The sequence below is a fragment of the Microplitis mediator genome, chromosome 2 (assembly GCF_029852145.1).
Source record: "Microplitis mediator isolate UGA2020A chromosome 2, iyMicMedi2.1, whole genome shotgun sequence".
NCBI lineage: Eukaryota > Metazoa > Arthropoda > Insecta > Hymenoptera > Braconidae > Microplitis > Microplitis mediator.
This window is the reverse complement of record NC_079970.1, coordinates 20363148-20388950: the sequence shown is the minus strand read 5'-3', so window position 1 is coordinate 20388950 and position 25803 is coordinate 20363148. Positions and strand designations below refer to the sequence as shown.

General features: G+C 30.9%; 2 protein-coding genes and 1 long non-coding RNA gene across 4 annotated transcripts; 2 read left to right on the top strand and 1 right to left on the bottom strand.

Annotated features, from left to right (window-relative positions):
- Positions 1 to 65: 65 nt before the first annotated feature.
- On the top strand, positions 66 to 4121 carry LOC130663579 (protein misato). The gene is made up of 5 exons (XM_057462873.1): positions 66 to 291; positions 380 to 460; positions 2457 to 2915; positions 2991 to 3795; positions 3859 to 4121. The coding sequence occupies exons 1-5, from the start codon at positions 217 to 219 to the stop codon at positions 4065 to 4067; spliced, it is 1629 nt and encodes a 542-aa protein (XP_057318856.1). The 5' UTR covers positions 66 to 216; the 3' UTR covers positions 4068 to 4121.
- LOC130663583 (uncharacterized) lies at positions 1939 to 25745 on the bottom strand. Of its 2 annotated transcripts, XR_008989220.1 has the most exons (4): positions 25630 to 25745; positions 25027 to 25572; positions 21280 to 21345; positions 1939 to 2109 (listed from the first exon to the last, which is right to left on the bottom strand). It is a non-coding gene; the product is annotated as an uncharacterized LOC130663583 (long non-coding RNA). The 2 variants fall into 2 exon arrangements; XR_008989219.1 differs by having other exon boundaries at positions 25027 to 25720.
- Positions 4119 to 7244, top strand: LOC130663581 (calcium and integrin-binding family member 3-like). The gene is made up of 4 exons (XM_057462876.1): positions 4119 to 4884; positions 5864 to 5984; positions 6072 to 6234; positions 6577 to 7244. The coding sequence occupies exons 1-4, from the start codon at positions 4799 to 4801 to the stop codon at positions 6792 to 6794; spliced, it is 588 nt and encodes a 195-aa protein (XP_057318859.1). The 5' UTR covers positions 4119 to 4798; the 3' UTR covers positions 6795 to 7244.
- Positions 25746 to 25803: the final 58 nt, after the last annotated feature.

Sequence of the window (25803 nt, the reverse complement as noted above, 5' to 3'; positions counted from 1 at the left end):
TACATACTTGTGTGCATGTTTGTTGCAAGTGCGCACACAATGACAATCACAAGAATTGTTGAAAGTGCTGCCTCTTGTGATTTACAAAGTAATCAAACTTTGTTTTCATTTCAAAACCGGTATAAATAAAAAGTAAACGCGCAACAATAATTTGTCATTTAAATTTAATCAATAAATATTTTTTTGACAGTTATATTTATATTTTAGTATTTAATTATGACGAGAGAAATAATTACTATACAATTAGGACACTATGCTAATTATGTAGGTGCGCATTGGTGGAATTTACAGGTTAGTTTATATTTAGTATTTAAAATAAATTTGATTTTTGTAAATGATTATGGTTTATATTAATTACGTTTTTATTTTTTTAAATTAGGAAGCTGGTTTTTCATTTGATTCATCGAAACCCAGTGAAATAAATCATGATGTTTTGTATCGGGAAGGAGAAACACCGAGAGTATGTTTATTTTAATTGTAATTAATTAATTTGTAAATTAAGGGCATTCTTAAACCATACCCACTTTTTAAAAATATTCAATGACTGAACTGTCATAAATGTATCAAAATTTAATGATTCTGAAGTTAGCCGGCTGATCTCAATTGTTGGATTTTTTTCAACAATTCAAATAGAAACGAAAAAAATAAATAAAAATATGCACATGTAGAAAATTAAAAAAAACTAAAGATGCAAATTTTTTAAATATTATTTTTTTTTATGATTTATAGTTTTTCAAAAATCCAAAAATTATTGAACGTCGGCCAATTTCAGGATCATCAAATTTATGAAAATGTAGCAGACATCAGACAAATTTTAAATTATTAATAAATAGAGTAAATAATTAATAAAATTAAATTTAAAAAAAATGCGCGTTAAAAAAATTTTGAAATCGATAAGTGCATTTTTAGAAATATTTTTTTAAAAATTATTTACTCTATTTATTTATAATTTTAAATTTGTCTGATGTCCGATACATTTACACTTTAAATGTTACTTTAAAAATTAATAAGTGCGAATGTAGCAGACATTAGACAATTTATAAATTTTAAATAAGTATATAGTGAAATTTAAAAAAATGCGCGCGCTGATTTTTCGATTATCTAAATGCGCATTTTTTCATTTTTTTTCTACTTGAATTTTATTTGTTTATTCAAAACTTTTAAAAATTCCCACGTGTCAGTTACACTCACGCTCAAAAAATTAAAGCATTAATTTAAAATTACGACGTAATTGCAATTTTCCTGAGAGATGGAATTTAAAAAAAATTACTTACAGTTTGTTATCAATTAAGAGTTAAATGAAATTTGTTAAATAATATGTCAGTAAAATTTTTATGTCTTTTATAATTCAAATTTTGTAGGCTAAAATTTATTTGACAAATTTTGTTTTACTCCTAATTGATGACAACTGTGATTTTTTTTTAAATCCTATGTCTCAGTGACATTGCAACTACGTTGTCTTTTTTTCAATTAATATTTCAATTCTTATTTAATTAATTAATAAAATTTTAATTCGGTTTGACAGTTGAGTCATTGAATATTTTTAAACATAATGTCTAAAGACAGAAAAAAACCTGTATTCGGAATAGTCTACCGTGTTGCACGTTATTGTGCTGCACGCTTATCCCTTATTCTATTCCACCTATTTCTGTACACTTATCCACGTTGATTTTTAAAAAATGGGGGACACTGTCTACTCAAATAGCACTGAGACAACTTTAAAATGTTTTTCAAAAGGACAAGACAAATTTTCTTTGTCTCAAAGACAAGTTTTTTTTTGTTTTATAAATAAGACATACAGATGTTGGTCCTGGGAGTCAAGAAATTCGTCTTCTTTTATCCGTCCTAAAAAAGTCATTTCAATTAAAAATTCGTTTAGATGATGACTTATTTGACAATTTTTTGTAACTTAATTTTTTTCGTCACTTGTGTCAAGTCCTTTGAGCAGATATTTTTCCAGTGACATAAATTTCTGATCGCTGTCAACATTTTGGTGTCTTATCAATAGGTCAAAAAACAGCTTCAAAACTTGTATCTTATAGATGTCACAAAGCCGTGTGATACTAGAGTATGAATGCCCTTAGATATGATATTTAAATAAGCGGGCATCTAAAAAGTTTTAAAATTTTTGACATGAGTAATGCAGCTGACGATTGGAAATTTTTTAAATATTAGAATAAATAATTAAAATGTAAGCAGAATAAAAATTAGAAAATGTATATTTAGATAACTGAATAATCTGTACGTATATTTTTTTCAATATCATTATTTTGATAATTAATTTATTTATTTAAAATTTATAAATTGACTCATATCTGCTACATTTACACTCATATTTTTTATGTTAATTCATTTTTTTAATTTATAAATAAAAGAAATTGATGGGTGTCTGCTATTTTTATCATAATTTATTTATTTGAAAGTAAATTGATAATTAAAATAAAATAATTTTATAGAAAGAAGTGACATTTACACCACGACTGCTGGCGGTTGATTTAAAAGGATCATTGGGATATTTAAATGAACGAGGTTTTTTGTATGACGATCCTGAGGATGTCAAGAATCCTGAATGTATGTGGGAAGATGGTAAACTGGAAATTACTGCAGAGGAACCCATTCCAGTTGCTCCGTTTGTCCAGAGTCTTGATAAAAATTCAGCAAGTGGAGACGGTAAACCAGACGTGACAAATTTTAATTTTGAAAATGATGTGACCAGTTGGACTGAATATTTGGTACCACGTTTCCATCCGAGGACTGTTAATATTATCAGGGAGTATAAGCATCAGTGTAAAGATAAACCCTTCGATGTATTTAATTATGGGTTCAATTTAATGAAGAATGGAGAATTTTTCGATGACTTTTCTGATAGAATTAGACAATATGCTGAGGAATGCGATTCACTTCAAGGTTTTCAAGTAAATAAATCTTTTATAAAATAAATTTATTAATTATCTATAATTATTCTCAAAATTTATGATTTATAATTCCAGGTATTAATGGACTCGACAGATGGATTCAGTGGACTTGGGTCAGCTTGCCTGGAATATTTACGCGACGAATATGGAAACAGTATTTTAGCTTTTCCACTAATCGAAGGTGGATCCAATGAAATGTCAGCATCAAATTTAATAAAAGTAGTCAATACCGCACTATGCTGGGAAAAACTTGGCGAACATGCGTCGTTATTTAGTCCTCTGTCTTGTGGAGAGCAAGGCTGGCCCTGTCCCGGACCACAACGTAAATTCGATAATTTAACTTACGATCTTAACTTAAAATATCACACCAGCGCAATACTGGCGACTGCTCTAGACACTCTGAGTCTTCGATACCGTCACAAAGAATTTTCAATGTCAGCTTTGTCAGACCTGTGTGCCGATTTAAATAAATTGGGACGTAAAGCCGCGGCGACGAGTCTCAGTTTGCCATTCCCTATGACCGTCAAAAATGATTTGATTGACGTGTTGGATGATTTAGAGGGACCACTCTGGACAAGCCTAACTCCCAGTTGTAAAATAATTAAAGACAAAAGTATGCACAGTCTCGCACTGCGTGGTGTCAATAAAGATCGACTCAAGAGGCCACTTGCTGAAGCTAAAAAACAAATGGAGAAACCGGCTTATCGGTGCTCAAGTGTTCATGAAATGATGACTATGTATCTTGCGTACTCTTGTCATGCTTCTGCTTGTTATTTGACGACTGCTGAAGCACCTCTTAATGTCCCTGTTCCATTCCCAAGAATTTTTAATAACAATGTCCATGCAAATGGTGATATTGCTGGCTGGCCTGTCGCTGAAGGTATTAATATTTATTTTATCATTTTTATACATATTATTTATCATCTTTTATTTTTTATCTTAGACGTTAAATCCGTTCCTGTCCTTGCTGGTCTTCATAGTGGCAGTGGATTAGCTTTCATGTTCAATTCACTCCACACTCAAGCTTCGAGAGTCAAAAGCATCAGAAGGTTTCATATGTTTGAAGAATCTGGTCTTGAACAAGACGATTTCGTTCACTGCTTGAATTCCTTACTCGATAGCAAAGAATCTTACGAAGATAATTACATTTAATTTAATGTATTGTTAAGCTTTTATACTTTTGCAATATAATTTTATACATTGAAATGTTTATTGTATTTTATTTATTTGATAATTAGATGAATGGTTGGTTAATTATTAATTAATTTAGGCAGAATTTCTATCAACTAAATAGTCGATAAGCTTGAATACTTAATAACTAATGGTGTTTTTTAAATTTGAATCACGACTAGCGTGAGAATAATTTTTAACGTGGGCACGATCAGGTGAGGTTTGTTTTTTATCACGCAATAGCTGAATATGAGGGTCAGATTGTAATTTTTATTTTATTTTTAATTCGAATTCTTTTATTCTTCATAAATAAGATTAAAAAAATTTCATTCACGAACTTATTGAGCACCGAGTGCTTAGAAAACGTAATTTAATATTTTAATATAATGGATTTTTTTACGGGTAAATATTTTACCATAACATAAATATGTGAAATGTCTATTATTTAAAATTATTAATTTTGTTGAGTTGTATAAATAATAATTCAAATATACCCCTTATACATGGGAGCGCCGGGCACACCCCAGAGTTATTAGAAACTATTTTGTATTGAACATCAGAGTAGTCTACTGTTTATTTTTAATTCAGTATTTCTCACGACGCGAGAAATATCTATTCTCTTTTGTGTGCATTCGATATTTATATGAAATTGTTTTTAAAATTGCATTTATAATAATAATATTTGTATTTATATTTATAATAAATAACTGAGAATGGGAAATAAAGTCGCAACTTTCACTGAAGAACAATTAGAAGAATATCAAGACTGCACATTTTTAACGCGCAAAGAAATTCTCAGGTAAAAATAATAAATATTTAAAATATAATTTATAGAAAAAAAAGATTTCTTGGTGGAAGAAATATTTTGCAGTATGAACTGAAGACAAAAAATTTCTTGGCGCAAGAGAAGTAAAAATTTTATGATCATAAAGTTAAGACAGTTAAAAATTTTTGGAGTTTATTTCAAACAAATTAATGACAAAAATATAAAAATATGCACATGTAGAAAATTTTAAAAACTACAGATGGAATTTATTCAAATATTTTTTTTTTTAATAATTTAATGATCATAAAGTTAACAGACAATTTAAAACTTTTGGAATTTATTTTCAACAAATCAATGACAAAAATATGAAATATAAAAATATGCACATGTAGAAAATTCAAAAAACTGTAGATGCAATTTTTTCAAATATTTTTTTTTAATAATTTATCGTTTTAAAAAAATCCAAAAATTATTAGACCGACTAATTTTGGAATCATTTATGATCTTGAAATTGACAGACGATCAAAAATTTTTGGATTTTTATTTAAACAAATTAATGACACAAAAAAAAAAAAAACTAAAAATATGCACAATTAGAAAATTCAAAAAACTATAGGTGCAATTTTTTTAAATACTTTTTTTTTCATAATTTATCTTGAGAAAACAAAACCAAAAATTATTAGACGTCGGCTAACTTCAGGATCATAATCATTTTTATGATCATGAAGTTAACAGACAGTTTAAAATTTTTGGAGTTTATTTTTAACAAATAAATTACAAAAAAAAAAAAAAACTAAAAATATGCACTTGTAAAAATTAAAAAAACTATGGGTGCAATTTTTTCAAATATTTTTTTAAAAATAATTTATCGTTTTAAAAAAATCCAAAAACTGTTAGACGTCGGCTAACTTCAATATCATAAAATTTTCTTGAGGCATGTAACAATTTTTTGCGCCAAGACATCTTTTTTTGTGTATGTATTAATTTAAATTGCTTATCAATAATATTATAGAATTTTTAAACGGTTTCGTGAATTGGGAGATCCGGGAGCGGTACCAAAAACGATGACACCTGAACAAGCGTCCCAATTAAAACTGCCTTTATCCTGTTTATCAAAAATTCCTGAGCTAAAAGTAAAATAAAATTCATTTTTAAAAACTACTTAACGTTATTATTTTGATATCTGATTATAATAATTTATTATAATTATTATTTTAAAGGAAAATCCATTTAGAGATCGTATAGCGGAGGTATTTACCAAGTGCAGTGATCCAGGAAGTGAAGAAGAAGGTATCTGTTTCGAGGAGTTCTTGGAGATGATGTCAGTATTTTCAGAGCAAGCACCTCGGGATCTTAAAGTATTTTATGCTTTTAAGATTTACGGTAAGACGTTTTGTCTAGATATTAAGTATAGAGACTAGGGACTAGAGACTAGACCCCCAACTGTGGGAAGCGAGCGGAAAGTTCTAGGTCACAATCCTGCATACAAGACTCTTTTACGTGGGTGTATTTAGTGGCAGCTATCCTTCATGTAGATAGATAATGATAATGAGATAAAGTAAATTACCGTAGAGCCATTCCCTTCCGCTTCTCAAGTGACCAATGACTACTTAAATTATTTTATTGTATATGTCTTCAAAGTACTTAAAACTTTACCTTTTTTGTAGTTTTATTTATTATCCATTACCTTCTAAGTCTGTGTACATTATAAATTATAATTTTTAGATTTTGACTCGGACGGATTTGTGGGTACGAGTGATTTAGAACGTACGTGTCGGCAATTGGTACAAGATGGACTGACAGACGAAGAGGTCGGAACGATTTGCCGTAAGGTACTCGAGGAATGCGATATCGATGGTGACGGTGCATTGTCTTATCTTGAGTTTGAAAACGTCGTCACGAAAGCTTCGGATTTTTTGTCGACTTTTCATATAAGAGTCTGAAGTTAAATAAAATAAACACTGATGGTTTAATGGTACCGGTTTGATGAAGAAACGTGTCTGGTTGTATATATAACAATGTCGTGGGAGAAATAAATGGGATGTGGAGCTAAAGTTAATGTTGAGAAGAGAAGAGAAGAGAAGATGAAGATGAAGATGAAAGAAGGGCAATAAGAAAAATAGTTCTCTGACCCGTGGACTGGTTTCCCTGTGCTCTCATAAGAGACGCTAATTTATCGTTCGTGCATGGATAAATTGGAATAAGAGTACAATTTACATAAATACATCTAAAGAAATGTCGACGTCAGAGAAAACCACAAGTAAATTGCTCCAACTCCACGCGACAGAAGGTTCCAATAAAAATGTGCTGCTGTTTTTATGGATTGAGAATCATAAATTTAACGTCAATCTCTTATTGTACAGCCGGTTGGCAATAAGTGGAAGAGAAAAAATAAATATATATTGAGTATTAAAATTAAAAAAAAAATATGTATATATATATATATATATAAATTTATTATTGAAAAGGTAATAATTTAATTAAGACGAGAAAGTAATGACGACGACAACAACTGCGACAGAGTGTGCGATCGATTTTAGTGTTCACCACGCCTTGGATCGGTGGAGCGTCAACTTAAAAAGCGGTCGAAATTGGAGATACCACCTTGTTCCACGAAGGCGGGACAGTTATAGAGTCGGGGCGAGCAGTAACTAACCGAGTCTCGACGAAACCAAGGCCATCCGGTCACTTGGCTTGGTTACCCCTCGGTCCCTCTCGGTTACACCACCCCCTTCACTGGTTTGGCACACACGAGGATCAAGAAGAAGAAGAAGAAAAAGAAGAAGAAGCAGAAGTAAAAGGAAAATAAAAAATAACGATGAAGCAAAACGTGTAAGCCCTTCTTGTGCCTTTACTTTGAAATATCACATTCTAGTCTACTCTTCTTCCATCTCGACTCTCTTATTAGTTTTTAAGATTTTTATTTGGCTTCATCTTTAACCGCTTCCTCTGCATTGGCTTCACCTGGCAGGAAGATCTTAACTCTCTGCTTCCAAAATTTAAAACCAGTGATTTCTTTCGGTGAGGCCGAGAGTATATATTATGGTGGTTATTTGAAGCGGTCTTTAAGTATAAGAATATAAAGAAGTAGATGTAAGAAAAAAATAATAATAAGAGTAGAATGATAAAATAAGAATTAAAAATAAAAAGCAAAAGGTGGGAAGGCGGGAGTACACTCGAGGCAAAATGAGAAGACGAAAGATCGCAGCGAAGGATTGAACGGAGTGTGTGGAGGTGGATGAAATAATAAGAGAGAGAACAAGAGCTTTTGAGTCTGAAGGTGAAGCAGGAGAGCCTTAGCAAGGGGAAAGGTGAGCAAGAAAAATAAGGAGAGGAGGAGGTGAGACGCAGGAGGCTGGAAGGCGGATTTTAAAGGCAACTTTTATGGCCAAGCGTGGGCGACTGAACCGGCTTCTCGGTGCTGAGACTACTCTCGAAGCTTTGGCTCCGGGATTCCCGAGCATCTGAGCAACCTCGTCCACGGATCTACAAGTACATTGCCAAGGGGATCAAAGATACTAGATGTATATACATTATACATAAATATAAATATATATGTAGAGTGTAGTATTAGTATATATAGAATTGGTTATATATTACACATTGGCACGAGCCATTTCGTTGGAAAAGACTGCGAGCCATCGGTTCTCTGCATCGTAATTCGTACTTACGTCTCTCGATACGACTCTTAATGCATGGGTACCGTATCTCTTCGATGGGAAAACCCTCGGGATGAGATCCGCGATCGTTTCTCTCTTGTCGTGATAGATATTTCGTGGAAATAAAAAAAAATTACAAGCAACATAAAACTCGTTAGTTGGCAAAGGATGCGTGGGAAATTCTAGATCATCTGGCTCGAGTAGAGACATCAGTTCATTAGTTACTTAATTATATAACTTTAACTATAAATTTACCTTGTATATCTATTAAATATACATATATATGAAATAGAAATGTAAGAGAGCAGAAAGGAGAGACTTATTCACCTATTGCCGCTTCAAGGTCGCACTTATATACGGGCGACCAAGTCGAAATAATATCGGAGCCACGTAGCGTATATTCGCGGTGGTCGGACGGTTAAAGAAGAACCGAGCTAGCAAGAGTTTTGAGTTAAGCGAGAAGCAGTAACGTGGGATCGAACGGGTTAAAGTGAGATACGTGTGTAAGTATGTATGTATGTATGTATGTGGACGGTGAAAACGTCTGCAGGGCAGTGTAGAGAGTGGAAAGAGCGAAGGGGGTTTGTTCATGGCATGGAGTCGGTTGGCGGCCGACGGAATGTGGCTTGACCGGCCACAGTACAATCCCCCGCCCCCTCAACTGGACCCACCGACTGGGCCCAACCGCCGTTCGGCCTAATGGGACCCATTGGGGTGCCTCCTCGAATATTCTCTTTGGTTATCTCGGACACATCTCTGCAAGATCCGTGAGCCACCATTTTTTAACGCTTGCCCGTGAGATTCTTCGAGTCTACAATCATTCAGCAGGATATCACACACGATATTTTTAAATATGTCAATTTGTTTTTTTACTTTTTCTGCAGTAACCTAACACACAGGATTATATTTATTTATATATACATACTTATACCGACATAAAGAATAAGAAGAAAAGGCAGAGGAGGATTACCAAAAAGAATAGTAAGAATAAGATGGAAGAGAGCAAAAAAAGGGTCTTTTGATGAAGCAACCTGCTACTCCATTGTTGCCAACCCGGAGCTTCATTCTCATCTGTATCTCAAACGAGACTCGTGTCTCACCGTCGCTGAGCTACATACAAGAGCACACAACATGACCGAGCGTGCATTATAATCTCAAACATGAGATCCAGGACCTTCTGTTCTGTAAAGTACAGATCCGTGGATCCATGGGGCCACATGAGCTCTCTAAAGCTGAGCACAGGCGCCACTATACTTCCCTGGTATTTATCTCTGCCACGTAGTCTTATAGTCTTCTCTCACTGATGTATCCTCGATACTTTTACCTCTATAAACTACTCACGGCAAAGTATATTGAGTTCAAAGTATGTTAAACTCTGAAATACGGGTCGCGATCGCGTATCCAGCGGTGACTAAATAAGACCGTTCTCAAGATACCGATTTTGCTGTTGCAGACCAAGATAACAGCAACAAAATCGACAACGACGACCATCTTCCAAGCTCAATATTCTTTTACGTCGATCGTTGGTGACCCTTGGGTTTAAAAAACTCCGTTCTCGGTTATCTTCTTCACCGTCTTCAGCTTCTCTTTCTCTTTCTCCTTTTTTACCATCCACATATACATATATATACATGGGACTTTATACGAGTTACCTCTTAAAGAGACATGTATATAACGTTTGAATTTACGTAGAGAGTACGCGGTTGTATCCGCGCATCGTCTTGCAAGTTGCAAAAGCAACGAGAAAAGAGAAAAGACCAGAGGAGAAGAGAAAACAAGGGAAGAGACGAGAAGAAGTTAAAGGAAGAATCTTTAATCGCATGCGCGATCGTGCGGGGCCGTATATGTAATTTATTATAATGCCAGCCGGATTTTCTTTCTCTCGGTACATACAATGTAATGGCTCTTTCTCTATCCTACAATACACATAAATATATATACATATGCGTACATATACTAAAGTAAAGTAGTTTATATGTACATACACATATGTGTTGTATGTAGTAACCGCGACCGCACGCACGAAGAAATCCATCTTGCACGTTCAAGAGACAACTCTCGTTGGACTATAGGGCTACCTAACGAGCCAATATATATATGTATATATATATAATATATAATCATTATTTTGTTATTCGTCGTCGTAGCTCTACACTTACGCTTACATTAGTTTATTCTTCTATTTTATATATATGTAATATGTTTTTTCTTTTACTGCTATTTCTACTCTCTCAAATCAACATCTGAGAGACGACAAGGCTGCTGTGTCAACGTCAATAAGAGAAATCCAAGCCTATATTTATTCCACGAAGGAACACACGGTATACGCGATTTAGCCAGCGGCTCTCTGAATCTTCAAGGCGAATTTTCGTCACTCCAAACGTCATTGTTACAAAGTCCATGGGAATAAAAAGCCAACTGGTCAAAAGATAAAAAAATAAAAATAAATAATATAAGAATTTAAAAAAAGACCAATGAATAAGGTGAATATGTCGAGTCATCGTATTTTCCACTTTAGTTTTGTTAAACACGGGAATTAATTTAACTTTTTTTATTTTATTTTAATATTATTATGTATTTAATTTTTTTTTTATTCTGTCTCTTTCATTACATCCTACCAGCCAGAGATTTCAAGTGCTCAAATCATGTTGGCGCGGTTAATCAGGTTTAGTTGGCAAGCTGTCTTGAGAATTTCGAAGGAGACACGACGGGGTATCGTAAAAGTAAAGCAGCAGCAGCAGCAACGGCATCAGCAGTATAGCATTTGAGAAAAGTAGCATCAGCATCAGCAGCAGCAGCAGCAGCGAGTTTGCCGACTGTAAAACCAGCGACAGCAAAAGAGGCGACGGGGAGATGATCATCACGAGACGCCCCTTCTTCTCTTGTATGTTGAGGGGAAGCGGGTGTACCAACCAGCAAAAGTATATATGTATATACTTTCAACTGGATGTGGATATCTGCATAACCGGTATGCTGGATATGCTATAGTTCTGCAAAACTCGACTGGTCATCCTGGTTGCTCTGTTCTGCTGTGAACGTTAATACCAAGCAGGATAGGATGGAGGTTGTGTAGCAGAGAATGAGAATGCATTTTGCACATGAGACACTAGTATATATATATATATATATATATATATATATATATATATATATATATATATATATATATACGTGGTGTAGTTGCAGTTGAGAGATGAAAGAGTAAAAGAGAAGCGCCATTAAAGCTATCTGCTCTACAAGAAGAGAGAATAAAACGAGACTTGGAGTGTCTCGGAGTGTGGATCAGAAGAGAGAACCGGTGTGTTGAGGATCAAGGAGTAGGCGTGGGTCTTTGTAGACTCACTCTTTCGTACCACTCTTTGGTATACACGTATTCATACATCCACAGAAATAAATGATTGCCGATGATGTCATCGCGGTACTCAGATGTACCCGGGAAAGAATGACTCCGGGGTTTAGCGTTTGCTCTCTAAGCCGCAAGATGAGTTCGCCAGGCGATCGACTGACAATTACTGGATGGGATACTGATGCTACTATATACTCTGGCTGCTTCTGCTACTCCTGCTGGCGGACTCGTTTTCTTGCCACCGCAAGACGTCAGAAAGACACGTGTGAGGACACCTCAAGGGCGTGGATTTTTCTTTGATCTTCTTTGGCTGATTGACAAGCTGCCTTGTTTGAAGAAATTGTTAAGAACGTGACTCAGGAGTATTGAAAATCGAAATTTTTTAAAATAATAAGTATAACTTATTACTATTGGCAGTCATGATCCTGGGGATTTAATATTTTTTTTATAAATCTGTTTATATTTTAGGATTAACGTGGGATGTTTTATTGTTATATATAAAAAAAACGAGAGTTGAGCCGATGAAGATAGACGGTTGGTAAAGTCTGAGAGATACTGATGCTGCGATGATACTCGTTATTTATCTAGTCGCGTGGAGACATCAATACGCGGTTTCTGCAACCGCAATGTCGGCTTACCGTGCCGCCGACAGATCACGGCCATGTTTTATGCTGCCTGGATTCATTGCTCCACGTGGTTTCGTAATCTACTATAAAAAACTTTAGAGTAGGTGGAGTATGATGATGATGGTTATTATAATAATAATAATAATAATTATTATAATGATGATGATGATGATGAGAAAAGTGTGAATGTTTTAGTAGATGGATGTGCCGGATAAATTTATAAAAATACGTTAGTTTGTACAGTTCTCGAATCTTCGATTCCGATTCTTTTGGTTTTTACCTGAAAGGGATCTTATGTTATGTGGGAGACCTAAAAGCCGTTGGTTGTAATGGTAACTAAAAAGGTTGCTAATGGTCGGTTGAGGTAATCTTGCTCTCTTCTCAAGTCCAAAGGTTTGACGAGAAATTTTTACTTCATCTTTTTTAAAAGATAAATTAGAAACCCTTAATGGTTTAAGTCTTTAAGTCCAAACCTTAGAAAATATTTAATATATCATTCTGTCTATTATATCTTCTTACAATATCTTTTTTTTTTTTTTACTACCATACACTCCTCTCCAATTTATATTGATGATTGACCTGAAAACGGTTTCGTCGGCTGTTAAAAATACCTTTATCCTTCGAATGCAGTTCTTTGTTAAAAATAAAGATTTATATTATTAAAAAAAAAGTCAGAGTAAATTTTTTATTCATTTAAACGTTAAAATATTAAATGTTTAAAAAAAAATAAAAATTTGTCAATGTAAGTGTTGTTAATGTGTAAAAATGTATATATATTTAATGAATAAAATGAAAAATAAATAAATTTAAACTCGTATAAGTTTGGAATGCCGTTGAAGTAGAGAGGTAGAGATTAAATAAAAAATAATAAACATTTTTGAGTATCAAATGGACGCTTCCGAATCCCACCTGACCAAATGGAACCAACGAACGAGTGCTGAGGCACAGCAAGGGACCCAAGGGGGGAGAGTAAAATGGACAATGTCCAACTACAACGAATGGTTATAAAACTAAATGAAACCGAGGATCAGGGCGAAACCCAGGTAAGAAAGAAAACACGAGAGCGTTGGAGAACGTCTGGATGGAGAACAAGTATAACCGAAAACCTGTGCTGCGCATGTTCTTCATCTTTTATTCTCCTTTACATATATATATTCTTTCTCTACACTTTCATCTCAACTCATATGTTTTTTTTTTCTTACTCATTTTTCTACACGAGGCACCGATCGAGGGTAGAGACCTGGTACAGATGAGAGGCAAGAGGCTTAGGGGGTTCAAAACTTTAAAAAGTTTTCTTTTTACTACACTGAGCAGGTGCGAAATTATTTCTATAGTCCCTTACTTGGTAACGGCTCGTCAGCACCGAAAATCCAACATATATATAACATAACAACGAAATAAGAACGAGAGAAATATACAAGAAGAACGTTATAACCGTCATCGTATATATGTACTGTGTACAGTATATATTATATATATATATTTATAGTTTAAAGTGGATGCCTGTGGATCAATTATTGTATATACCTTTTCAAAGGTAATCTACATATTCTCTTTTGCGTACAACAAACATCAGTCATTCAATCTCACGTACTCGGTACAATTGTACATGAATAATAAGTATGTATGGATGTATGTATGTAAGTGTGCATATAAATTTATGTTTTAAACGTACAATTTTATAGCTACGTAATTATATATTTCTGTTTATGGCTTCGGAGTGTCGTAAATATAAATTTAATGTACAGATATATAAATTTGAATATCGCTGATGGACAATTGGGATTGCAAAACATGACAATGCAAAGGAGCAAGGACGATGTATATCCGCCGGAAGTTGAAGGTAACGTCCAAGGTTGCATTAAAAATCCTGATGACGATACACCTCCCCCGAAGTTAAGAATAAGAAAAAGAATATATAAAGTAGGCGCAGGTGTGCAGACTGCTAAATTCTATACCTACAGAATTGAAATTAGAATAACAGTAAAGTGTAATTTTAAGTTTAAAGTTTAAAGATTTAAAGACCAAGTACTTGGAATAAAATAATATAAGGTAACTTTAAATTTTAACAAGCTCGATACTTGTGTCGGTATATTTAAAAAGGAACAAAGGATACAAAAATAGTGCCGAAAATTTACAGTTATTTTTTTCTATTCTTCAAATTTAAGGTATGAATAATTAAGTACGAAATAATAATGAAAAGCTTTGCTATTATGTACTTTAGCTTTAGGTTTAGAGCTCAATAGTTTACCGATATTATTTCTGCTTTTTGGAAAATTCTTTTAAAACAACCATTGTGTTGTGAAAAATTTTCCCTTTATTGTTAAGTCACCGTGAAAAATTTCAACCGATAGAATTTCGTTTTTCAAAGAATAACCAAAAAGAATATGCGTCTTTTTTTTGTTAGTACAGTTTTTTTTTCCTTTTTGTTAGGACCGGATGGAGGAACGTCGTAGTACGTCTTTTGAAATTTCGCTCGTGTTCTCTATTTTATTTATCCACAATATAATAGTATGTAATAAAAAAAATATATATATATAAGCCGATCAGACATAAAGTGGAGGAGAGCTCTTCAGTGATATTGCGTCGTATAATCATGAATTCAAACCAAAATTCTTGGCGGGATGAATTTTTCGGCAATTCTTTTATAGAAGAAAACGAATTTCAGTCTTTTAGACAACAACACAACGACAATTTACTACTAATACATACATACATACAAAATACTACAACTATTGCTACCACAGCAGCCAAAAACGTTGGAATTATATATTGCAGCAAGACTAAACTCGTAAAATAACAAACAAAGAGAAAAGAGAATAAAACGTGATTGGTGTGATGTTAAACAAAGACCGAGAACATTCTCTTCGAAGACGGTTAAAATATATACATACATATGCACACATATATGTGTGGTACATACGAGTATGTATATATCTAGAAGTATAGTACAGATGAAGCCTAGAGGGTGATGCTGACAAAGACCGCGTGTTTTTAAGTGCGGGGTGATGTGAACGAGGAGCATGGCGATCTGTAGACGTTAAAGGGGGAACAAGGGACAGGGGTTCAGGTCATCTCCTATACCTATCCGTGTGTTGTTGAATGTTACAGCGTATGGGAATCGTTACGGGTCTCGACTATAGTCGGTTGGAATGTGTCCTTTTTTTTTCTTTCTTTTTGTGTCTCTCCCTGCTGTATACCTGGGTAACCTGGCGGTATGGCTCTGCTACAGCCTCCACAGGGTCCGCAGGTAATCCCGTCCCAGCGTCCGGTCGAGCAGCCTTTGCCGCCTTACCTCTTAAGAAGAAGAAGACGGCGAAGAAGAAGAAGAAGAAGATCAAGACCAAGACCAAGACCAAGAAGGGGCGGCCGTATCTTTCTCTTTTCTTCTCTCTCCTGTCTTATGTTCAAGACAAACCTCTTGGGGGCATGTCAGTATTAGTGCGCACACACACGCACACACATATGCAACAGACAATCTTGGATATGTGTGAGTCCAGTTAAGTGGGAGAACACGGAGGTCGTTTTGTACGTTTAGTTCAAATGTTGTGACGTCATGCAGGGGGATTCGAATGAGCCAATGGGATGAAGGCTGACAGTGTGTGCGCAGTGAGTGGGGAGACACGAGAGCCGCGGGAAAGGTGTGTGTGACCCCAGTGGTGCTTAGTGGTTCAGGGCGCGGGGCCAGTTTCGCAGTGAGTGCGGTAGTGATCTCATCTCCGTACCCGGGTGTTCTCTTCTTTTCACTTCTCTTTATTCTAGTCTCTGTGCTGCTGTGTGCTCTTCATTGTCAGCTAACTTTTATTTAAGTTTGTCGATCAACTAAGTCTAGTCGTAGTCTTTCAAGCACCAGCTATTAAACATCTTCACAATTCATTCAATTTATATTATTTTTATTTTCCATGGAAATCATCAAGGTAAGTTACATTTTTCCTTAAATATTTTACCGGTCTCATTATTTAAACTTGTAAAATTAAATTATATTTTTTTCCTCAGATATTTTTATACTTATGGAATTTTTCTTGAGTAGTTTTAATATTTTTTTTGTTATTAAAAATTTTTTTTTTTATTAGTTAGACTATGAACGCGTCGATACGACCAAGTTCCCACGTACAGAGACCGGAAAACCTTGTCGGCGTTCTTGTTACTTTCCACCGATCGTCGACACGCTTCGGCGTTCATCTTTCCTTCAGTATTTTTATTTCCTCTTTTTATTATTTTATTTTATTTTTAATCAGTAAGTGTATTCATTTTTTTTTTTTCTTATATTAGTTCTCTTGGTAACAAGTTTTTCAACAAGATGTTAATTTATTCATGTCTCGTACATTATTAATAACTGCGTTAGGTTTTTAAATATTTATACATTTCATATTTTAAATATATATCCGATTATTTGATATGGATTAGAAGCATGAGTGCGCATGTGTCATGCAATCAGAAATCAAATAGTTATAGATAATATTATAAAACATGCCAACAAATATATATATTGAATATATAAATATAACCATTGAGTATGTGTGTAAATAATCATTTTTTGACGCTTTGTCTCGAGTTTTGCCGTTTTTTTGCCATTGACCTTCGCAAATTTTTATGAGTGAATGTAGCAGACAGACAAATTTGAAATTTTAAATAAATAGAGTAAATAATATAAAAAAAAAATTTGTAAAAATATGCACTTACTAATTTTTAAATTTTTTAAGCGCGCATTTTTTAAAAATTTAATTTTATTAATTATTTACTCTATTTATTAATAAATTAAAATTTGTCTGATGTCTCCTACAATCACTCATATATTTTTTCATATTTATTATAAAAATAAAATTTTAAACTTATTAACGGTCCATTCTCTTTGTTTCTGTTTCTTAGAACAAAAAATATTAATCGCGTATAAAAAAGTACTAAATAAATATATAAATAAAAGTTTATTTGATGACAAACGTTTGAACAAATTTTATCATGACTAATTTTATAATTAATGGAGTAAAATTGTAGTAACAAGTGTTTAAATTTATATCAAATGAAATTTATATAATAGAAATGATAATAAGTGTTAAATATATTAATGTTTATCATCTTCCTTACACAAACTCAATGGCTCTTATCATTTTTATCGCAATTTAAACTTAATGCCGGATCCATACTTATTAATAAAATAAATTATTACATTTATCTGATAAATTTTATGTTCAATAGATTTCATTTAATACAATTATCATGTACCAAATAATTTATGTTCACAAAGAAAAAAAAATATCCTGGTTAGCATGAGTGTGAATGTAACAGACAGACAAATTTAAAATTATAAATAAATGGAGTAAATGATGAAAAAAAAAATATTTAAAAAAATGCACTTATTAATTTTTGAATTTTTCAAATGCGCATTTTTTCAAAATTTTATTTTATCAATTATTTACTCTATTAATAATTGTAAACTTGTCTGATGTCTGCTACATTCACACTCGTAAGTTAGCAGACAATTAAAAATTTTCGGAATTTTATTTAAAAAAAAAAAATAAAAATATGCATATGTAGAAAAATTAAAAAACTGTATGTGCAATTTGTATAAATATATTTTTTTTCAAATTTATCATTCGTAAAAAAATTCAAAAATTGTTAGTCAGTTAACTTCAGTTTCGTAAAAATATATATAGATATATATATATATATATATATATATATATATATATATATATATACATATATATATATATATATATATATATATATATATATATATATATATATATATATATATATATATAAGGCAATTGTTGGTATTTGCGTATCCAACTTACAAGAGAATTTGTTATTTAAACTTGTCTTATACTTTTTATTCATTCAGTTTTTTTTTTAAATATTTAATTTTATTATTTATTCTTTTACTCTTTCACTGAGTGTCTCTTTAATTTCAAAAGCTACGAGTTCGTGACGAGCAAGACAAGCTCAACAATTTATCGCTTTTTAAAATGTACGAGACGTTGTCGATTCCAGTAACGGAATGCTGAGTGCAAACATACGTTTATTAGCCAAGGTAAAAATCCCGAGATACGAAAGTTAATTTAATAAAATTGAAAAAAAAAAAAAAAAAGTATTATTTTTAAATTATAAATTTGAAGAAACAGAAAGGAAAATATATTTGAATTTATATCTACATTTTATTTATAAAATTTATATATAAATTGTAGGGGGATATATATATGTATGTATATATTTAATATTAGTAAATAAAAAATAAATTGATCAGCTTTTATTTATCGTACTGAGAAATAAACGCGGGGAAGTATAAGAAACTTGAACGATAATTGCGTATCACTTGTGACGTCAAATGTTACACGCGTTCAATCACAACTTTAAAAAAAATTTCTCAACAATCTACGGTATCAATATATAAAAAAAAAAACAGTATTATTTATTTTTCTTTCTGTTTTTAAATATTTTCCGTCTTACTCATCGAAATCTTAAATCATTAGTAATTTTTTTACGCTACTTCATTACAAATTGAAGTTTATTTTATTTTTATGTTTTCAATTTTAATAGATACGTTTGCGAAATAATAATGTATCATCGTGTATTGACGGGAAATAACGTTACCGCAAATTAACTTTTTTTTTTTCTAGACAATGATTCATTTATCTGATTCACCGGTCTATAGAATTACCGGTTACTTTATTTGAATAAAAAAATTTTGAATTTTATTTATATTTTGGCTGGATGATAAAAATTTTTTAGTACTTGTGATTATCTTTATTATCATATTTACACTACATATTTTAATTCTCAGAATCGCTCAATACCACAACCTGTTTCACTGTTTGGCTATTTTATGACTGCGTTTACTTTTTTTATTTCTGTTCATAGCTTATTTGAGGACCGTTTTAAATTTTTGATAATGTCCTCGAGTGTTTCGCGTTCAAAAACTGGATAAATTTAGTGTTGATCCACAAGGATAACGTCTTATTCTTGTCTACTCATTGTAAAATCTCAAACTTGCCATAATATTTTACGTTGTCACTTTACTCATATTTTTTTTTCTTCTCTTCAAATTTAAAATCATACCAGCGTTGGCACTTTTAATATCGAAATCTACACAGAAAAAAAAAGGATTTTTTGGCGCAAAAAATTTTTACTTCCCCCAAAATATTTTTCTGCATTTTGAATTGAAAACAAAAATTTTCTAGGGGTGAGAAAAATTTTTGTTTTCATTTCATAGTGAAAAATTTTTCTTGCGCCAAAAAATCTATTTTTTCTGTGTATAAATTTCTGATATTTATGTGCAGGTTTGACTTCTCTGTGGTAGATGTCAGCATAATCGTCATTCTCACATGCGCTTTTGATTTCTTTTTCTATATATAACATATCTGCATCATTTACAAAGATATCATAGGCTTTTTTCAAATTTTTTACTCAATACAAATATACAAATGTAGCTGGTAAAATTGCGCAAGCAATAGATACAGAAAGAAAGTAAAACTGTGAATCTTATACTTTGTAAACATTGAACTGATAAATAAAAATACTATTCAAATGTATCATTTATCCAGACGGAGTATAAATTAATATACCGAGTATATTTTACGCAGTATGAAACTTTTACTTATGTAATTACATACTTTTTAATGTAAATTATCATGGTCGAGGTGCAACTAAATTTTTTGTCAAGGATCAAGTCGTTATATATTCGCTACCTTATTTTTGGAGACTTTTTATTCAGTAATTTACGTCGACTTAATACAATTACTTGTATTATATTATATAAATTTATATGATATTTAAGAAAAGGAAAGGAAAAAAATGTTGAGATTATATAGAATTATTGAGGCGTGAATATTAGTCGAGACAATACTGCAGTTTTAAATAAATTCCACATTTCGATTATCTTTAATCTCATTTAAAATCTATAACTCTCGTAAGTCGTGAAATGTAATGTATGCAATTTATATATTTATTTATTTATAATAATGTATGTATATAGAGAGAAGGGAAAATGTAATGAACATGAAATGTGGGTGAAAAAGACGGTGAGAGCTGGATTTAAAATAAAATCGAACGCGGACACGCGTACGATATGCCAAGATCATAACTTTCTCCAAATGGAAACCGTTACGCAAACTTTTCTGGCTACAAGACCAACAGTTACTTACATGACAGCTTTAGTAAATTTAATTCCTCAATTTACTTTTCTTGTTATTAAAAAAAAAAAAAAAAAAACATATTGGTAACTAATATTAATTAATACTTTAGACGAATAAAAAATAATATGAGTACTTTAGAGTTCTCGATATTTATAACGGCCGAACGAACTCTAAATTGCTGACAATAAACCTTGAGAAATTTTACAATGTGACTCATTAAATAAAATTTAACAGCGTATTTAAAATAATTTTATTTTTTTTTACAGACGCCGAAAAATCAACGTAAATATTTTTAACGCCGACTTGTATCCGGTTTTTCAGTAACTATTCCGACAATTATTATTTTAACTCGCGGATTTTTTAATGCCGGTATAATAATGATGATAAATAATGAAAAAAAAGTATAAAGAGTAGAGTAATATAATGGATAATTATATGGCAGCGTAAAGACCAAGTGAGACGCGAATAAAACGAATTACGGTCGACTTTCTACAGCCAAATGTCAACGGTTGTTAAACTTTTTATGTCCCGTATACTGTGCGATGATGTTATTGCATATCAATCAATACCACGACTACAACTATAACTTTAACTATGATTACCATTATTATTTTACTGTTTGAATAACAAAGAAAGCGCTGCTATATATTTAATTCTCTTACCTGTGTTCCAGGTGCGCCACGTGTGAAGAGAAGAGTTTCGTTCTTTTCTTCCTCCGAGATCTTCATCTGCAACGTAACGTCAAATAATAATTTATTACTCAAGCCTTTATTAGGTGAGGAGAGACTCGATAAAGAAGATGAAAAGGATCAAAAGGATTAATCAGTTGATTATTCATAAGAAATGAAATGACTTGACGATGGCTGATTATCAGGATAATGGAGAAGATGATTCAACATTTTGGCTCGGACATTTTCTTTGGTTATCTAGCTGTATGAGTGCATTTAGACATCATAAAGCTAGGTTACCGGAGTTAAGATCCTCGCCATATCAACTTCAACGATCTCGTATTTTTTTTTTTACAGGCTTGTATGCATCGTTTATTTTTTAAGAATGACCTTGTAATTTTTCACTACGGATTTAAAGTTTGTGAATTGAATTTATTTAAATGTATATATAATAATTTTATTAATTATAAGAATATTATTGTGGTGAATAAGTTTTGTAAGATTGTTATTTATGATAATTTGTAATTGAATACTTTGTAATGGGTTTGAAATTAATTAATAGTTATGTTAATGTAGTTTGTGTATTGTGTCCCTTTACTTTTATTTCCTCAATGAATTTGAAAGGAAGAGTGCACGAGTTTTTAGATGGAGATACGCTCTGTGGCGATGCTCGTTCCCACAATAAAATAGTCCTCGAGTTATTTTGTGATAATAAATGTATGCACCTACGCAATGAGGGTTGCGTACTTAGTTTTCTTTAAGAAACACATGACTTGTACTTATAAGGAAACCGGAAAATTATTCGTTATATTTATTTATTATTTATGTAATGTGTACATAGATTATTATTTCAATAATGTCAACGTACTTGTGTTGAAACATTTTATTTGATTAGATAATTAAGATTATTTTTTTTTTAATTCTGTTCATTCGAAACACTTATACGTGATATCTTTTAGAATTCAAGTAAAGATTAAGTGTTTAATAGAATCGAGATTATTTCTTTAAATCTTTTATCACTTTTTTTTATTTATCAAATTATTGTACTGCAAATTTTGATTTGAATTTGCTGTGATATAAAAAAAAACGAGTGTGAATGCAGCAGACATCAGATAAATTTTAAATTATAAATAAATAGAGGGAACAACAAAATAATATTCATAAAAATACACTTATTGATTTCAAAATTTTTTAAATTTTACTCTATTAATTATTTGCTCTATTTATAATTTTAAATTTGTCTGACGTCTGAGTGATTCACACCAATAAAAAAATTGTATTCCTAATTTTACTAAACAAAGTTTAAAAAATTATATTTAAAAACAAAACTTGTGTTAATATTTTTTTCAAATGCTCGTAATAATCAAAACGATTTTTCCGATACTACTGTAGACTTTTAAAGAGTATATTATTTATTTAAAACGACGTTTTTAAACCATTAGAAGTAAACAGTTTGTAGTTATAAAAGTTAGAATTTATATACGAAAGATACATAAATTGATATCTGAAAGTATTCGAGATTAATAATGATGAAAAAAAAATCTTGCTTTTATTTAAATGACCGAAGTTAGCAGACAATTCAAAATTTTCGGATTTTTTTTCAACAAATCGATTACAAAAAAATATTTAAAAAACTAAAAATATGCACATGGAGAAAATTAAAAAAGCTATAAGTGCAATTTTTTAAATACTTTTTTTTTATAATTTATCGTCTGTAAAAAAATTCAAAAATTATTGAACATTGGCTATCTTCAGTATCATTTATTTAATCCATAATTTTATAATTTATTTTTGGTGGCTTAAAAAAATTTTAAATCAACTGTTCTTTACTAGCCAAGTTTTTTAAACTTGGATTTATTGTAGTTTGTATTCAAAATATCTATTGATAAATCTAACGACATAAAATAAATATATACTAAAAATTTTAAATTAATCCAGAGCTTAACGAAGTGTTGGCTTTAAAAATTAGGCTTAGTATTTAATTCAAGCAAAATTTGACACTAATCTTTTCATATACCTATAGCGTATTCAGCTGGTGCTCTGAATGCGTCGGGTAGTCACGACCAAATCCGATTGTATTAAAAATTAAAATCCGTATTATAGTTAAACGTCCCAAATATTGACAATATAAGAAGTGAGTATGACATTAATTTATTCGATATCAATAATAAATGAGTTTTTTAAACAGATCCTTTTATTTGATGCTTCTATTTATTTGATAACTCGTTTTTTTACTAGAATTAAATATGAAACGTTTTAAGTTATCGTTCAATTGCACCCATTAGTTTTGAAATGTAAAAATCTCGTGTGGTTTTCCGAGATGTCACGAAATTAATTTTTTTTGCTTGATTTTATGTATTATAAATTAGAAGTGCGTTTCCTACATTTTCACACATTTCAAAAAAATTTATGGAAATACAGTAGGGCCTCGTTATAAGACTATTAGTTTCTTTCTCAAACTAGCGGGATACCTGGCTTATAAAAAATAACAGAATGATAGTCTTATAACGAAGTCCGACTATATTTTTAACTTTCAAAGTTACTAGAGAAATTTTAATAAATATAAAAAAGTGTCAATATTTGGATCTTTAACTTTACATAAAATTTATTGATAAAGTAACTGTCTTCCATGATATAGATTTATTATCATTTTCAGAAGATCCATAATATTTCTGTGTTTATTTAATTAGTACTAGATTTTTATGACTGTGAATGTAGCAGACATTAGACAATTTATGAATTTTAAATAAATAGATAAATAAATTAAAATAATGAAATTGCAAAAAATTTATGCGCTGATTTTTCAATCATCTAAATGCGCATTTCTTAATTATTATTCAACTTAAATTTTATTTGTTTAATTCAAAATTAAAAAATGGCTAATTGTCAGCTACATTCCCTCTCATTCGATTTTTTTATGATACTCTACTTTACTTCGCAGGAGATAAAAAATGTACGAATTCTTATTATTCTGCTTGCCAAACTTGAAACAAGAAGTTGAATAACCAAAAAGTTATTACGCTGCACTATCATTATTATTGTGACCCTTTAAAACTTTTATGATGCTGAAGTTAGTCGACGTCTAATAATTTTTTGATTATTTTTCAAAACCCTAAGTTATAAAGAAGAAATATTTGAAAAAATTGCAACTTTAGTTTTTTGAATTTTCTAAACGTGCATATTTTTAACTTTTTGTTTTGTAATTGATTTGTTGAAGAAAGGATCCAAAAATTGTTGATTGTCAATTTCAGGATCAAAAATTTTTTATTCTCTACTGTAATTTTTACTTTAGGCAAATAATTTCCCCTACAATTTATCAATAAGTTTAAAACGTTTAAAATTTTTTGTACTGCAGCATAATAATTTATTGATGACCCAACTTCCTGTTTCAAATTTAGCCGACTTAGACAGCATAATATAAATTCGTAGATTTTTTATCTCCATTTTTTCTCCGTGTTTCTGCGTAATTATAGACCGAGTCTAGGATATCATTTTTAATCTTTGTCATTGATCATTAAAATGTCACTTCATTGTCAGAAGCAAATAATAAGCCAATAATTCAAATACTTTTTGCCATTATATATAAAAGTAAAAAAAAATCTACTGCAAATACAAATATATGAATAATCTCTTTAATTATTCGCTGCTAATTAGAAAGTTCTGGAAGCTTTTACAAATTTCAGCCTCAAAATTTTGCTTCCACAAAATCTTATTTAAATAAAAATTTATTTGAATAAATACCTTTCTATTTTTTGTTTGTCGAGATTAATTTACAGTGTAAATATATTTCTCACTAAATAAACAATAAAATTAAAACGTTTACTTTTACATAAAAATTTTTCTCTCCATTTTAAACTAAAAGTTATTTTTGTTTTCACACTGCAGAGGTCAGCATTTTCCAGCAGTCAAAAATTCAAAATTTTATTTTATTTTTACTCCTTGTAGATAAAAAAAATTCCTGTACTAAATGTTTAAATATTTAAATAATTTAAATTGCAGTTTAATAAATTTAAAAAATTCAAAATTTTATTTATAAATTAAATGTTAAATAGTTTTTTCTTTTTGTTTAAAAAATTTCACATAAAAAGTAGCTGTCATATTAAAATATTTTGTTTTCCTGTAAATAGAACGCAAAGTTTATGGTAAAATTAAAAAAATATCAGTAATTATTTCTAATAATTTAAATTATCCAGGTCATGATGATTCTAAAAAAAAGAAAAAAACCTTCAATGATTTTTTATTTCCATGTATACAAGCGGCATAACAGCGCATGTTTCTCGAAAAATCCTGGAAGTACAACAAAATAAATTGAGTATTTAAAAATATGTTTATTTATAAAATTACTTTTTTAAAAATTCAAATCGTCCTTCGATAAATCATTTGTTATTTTATAAATTTTACTGTCACAAAAAAGTTTATCGTTTGTGTGATAATTTAAAAAAATGTCATATCAAAATAATTAGTTATTAGAAATGTATTTGAACGGAAGTGCGGTATTGAAGCCGGAGAGAAGGTTCT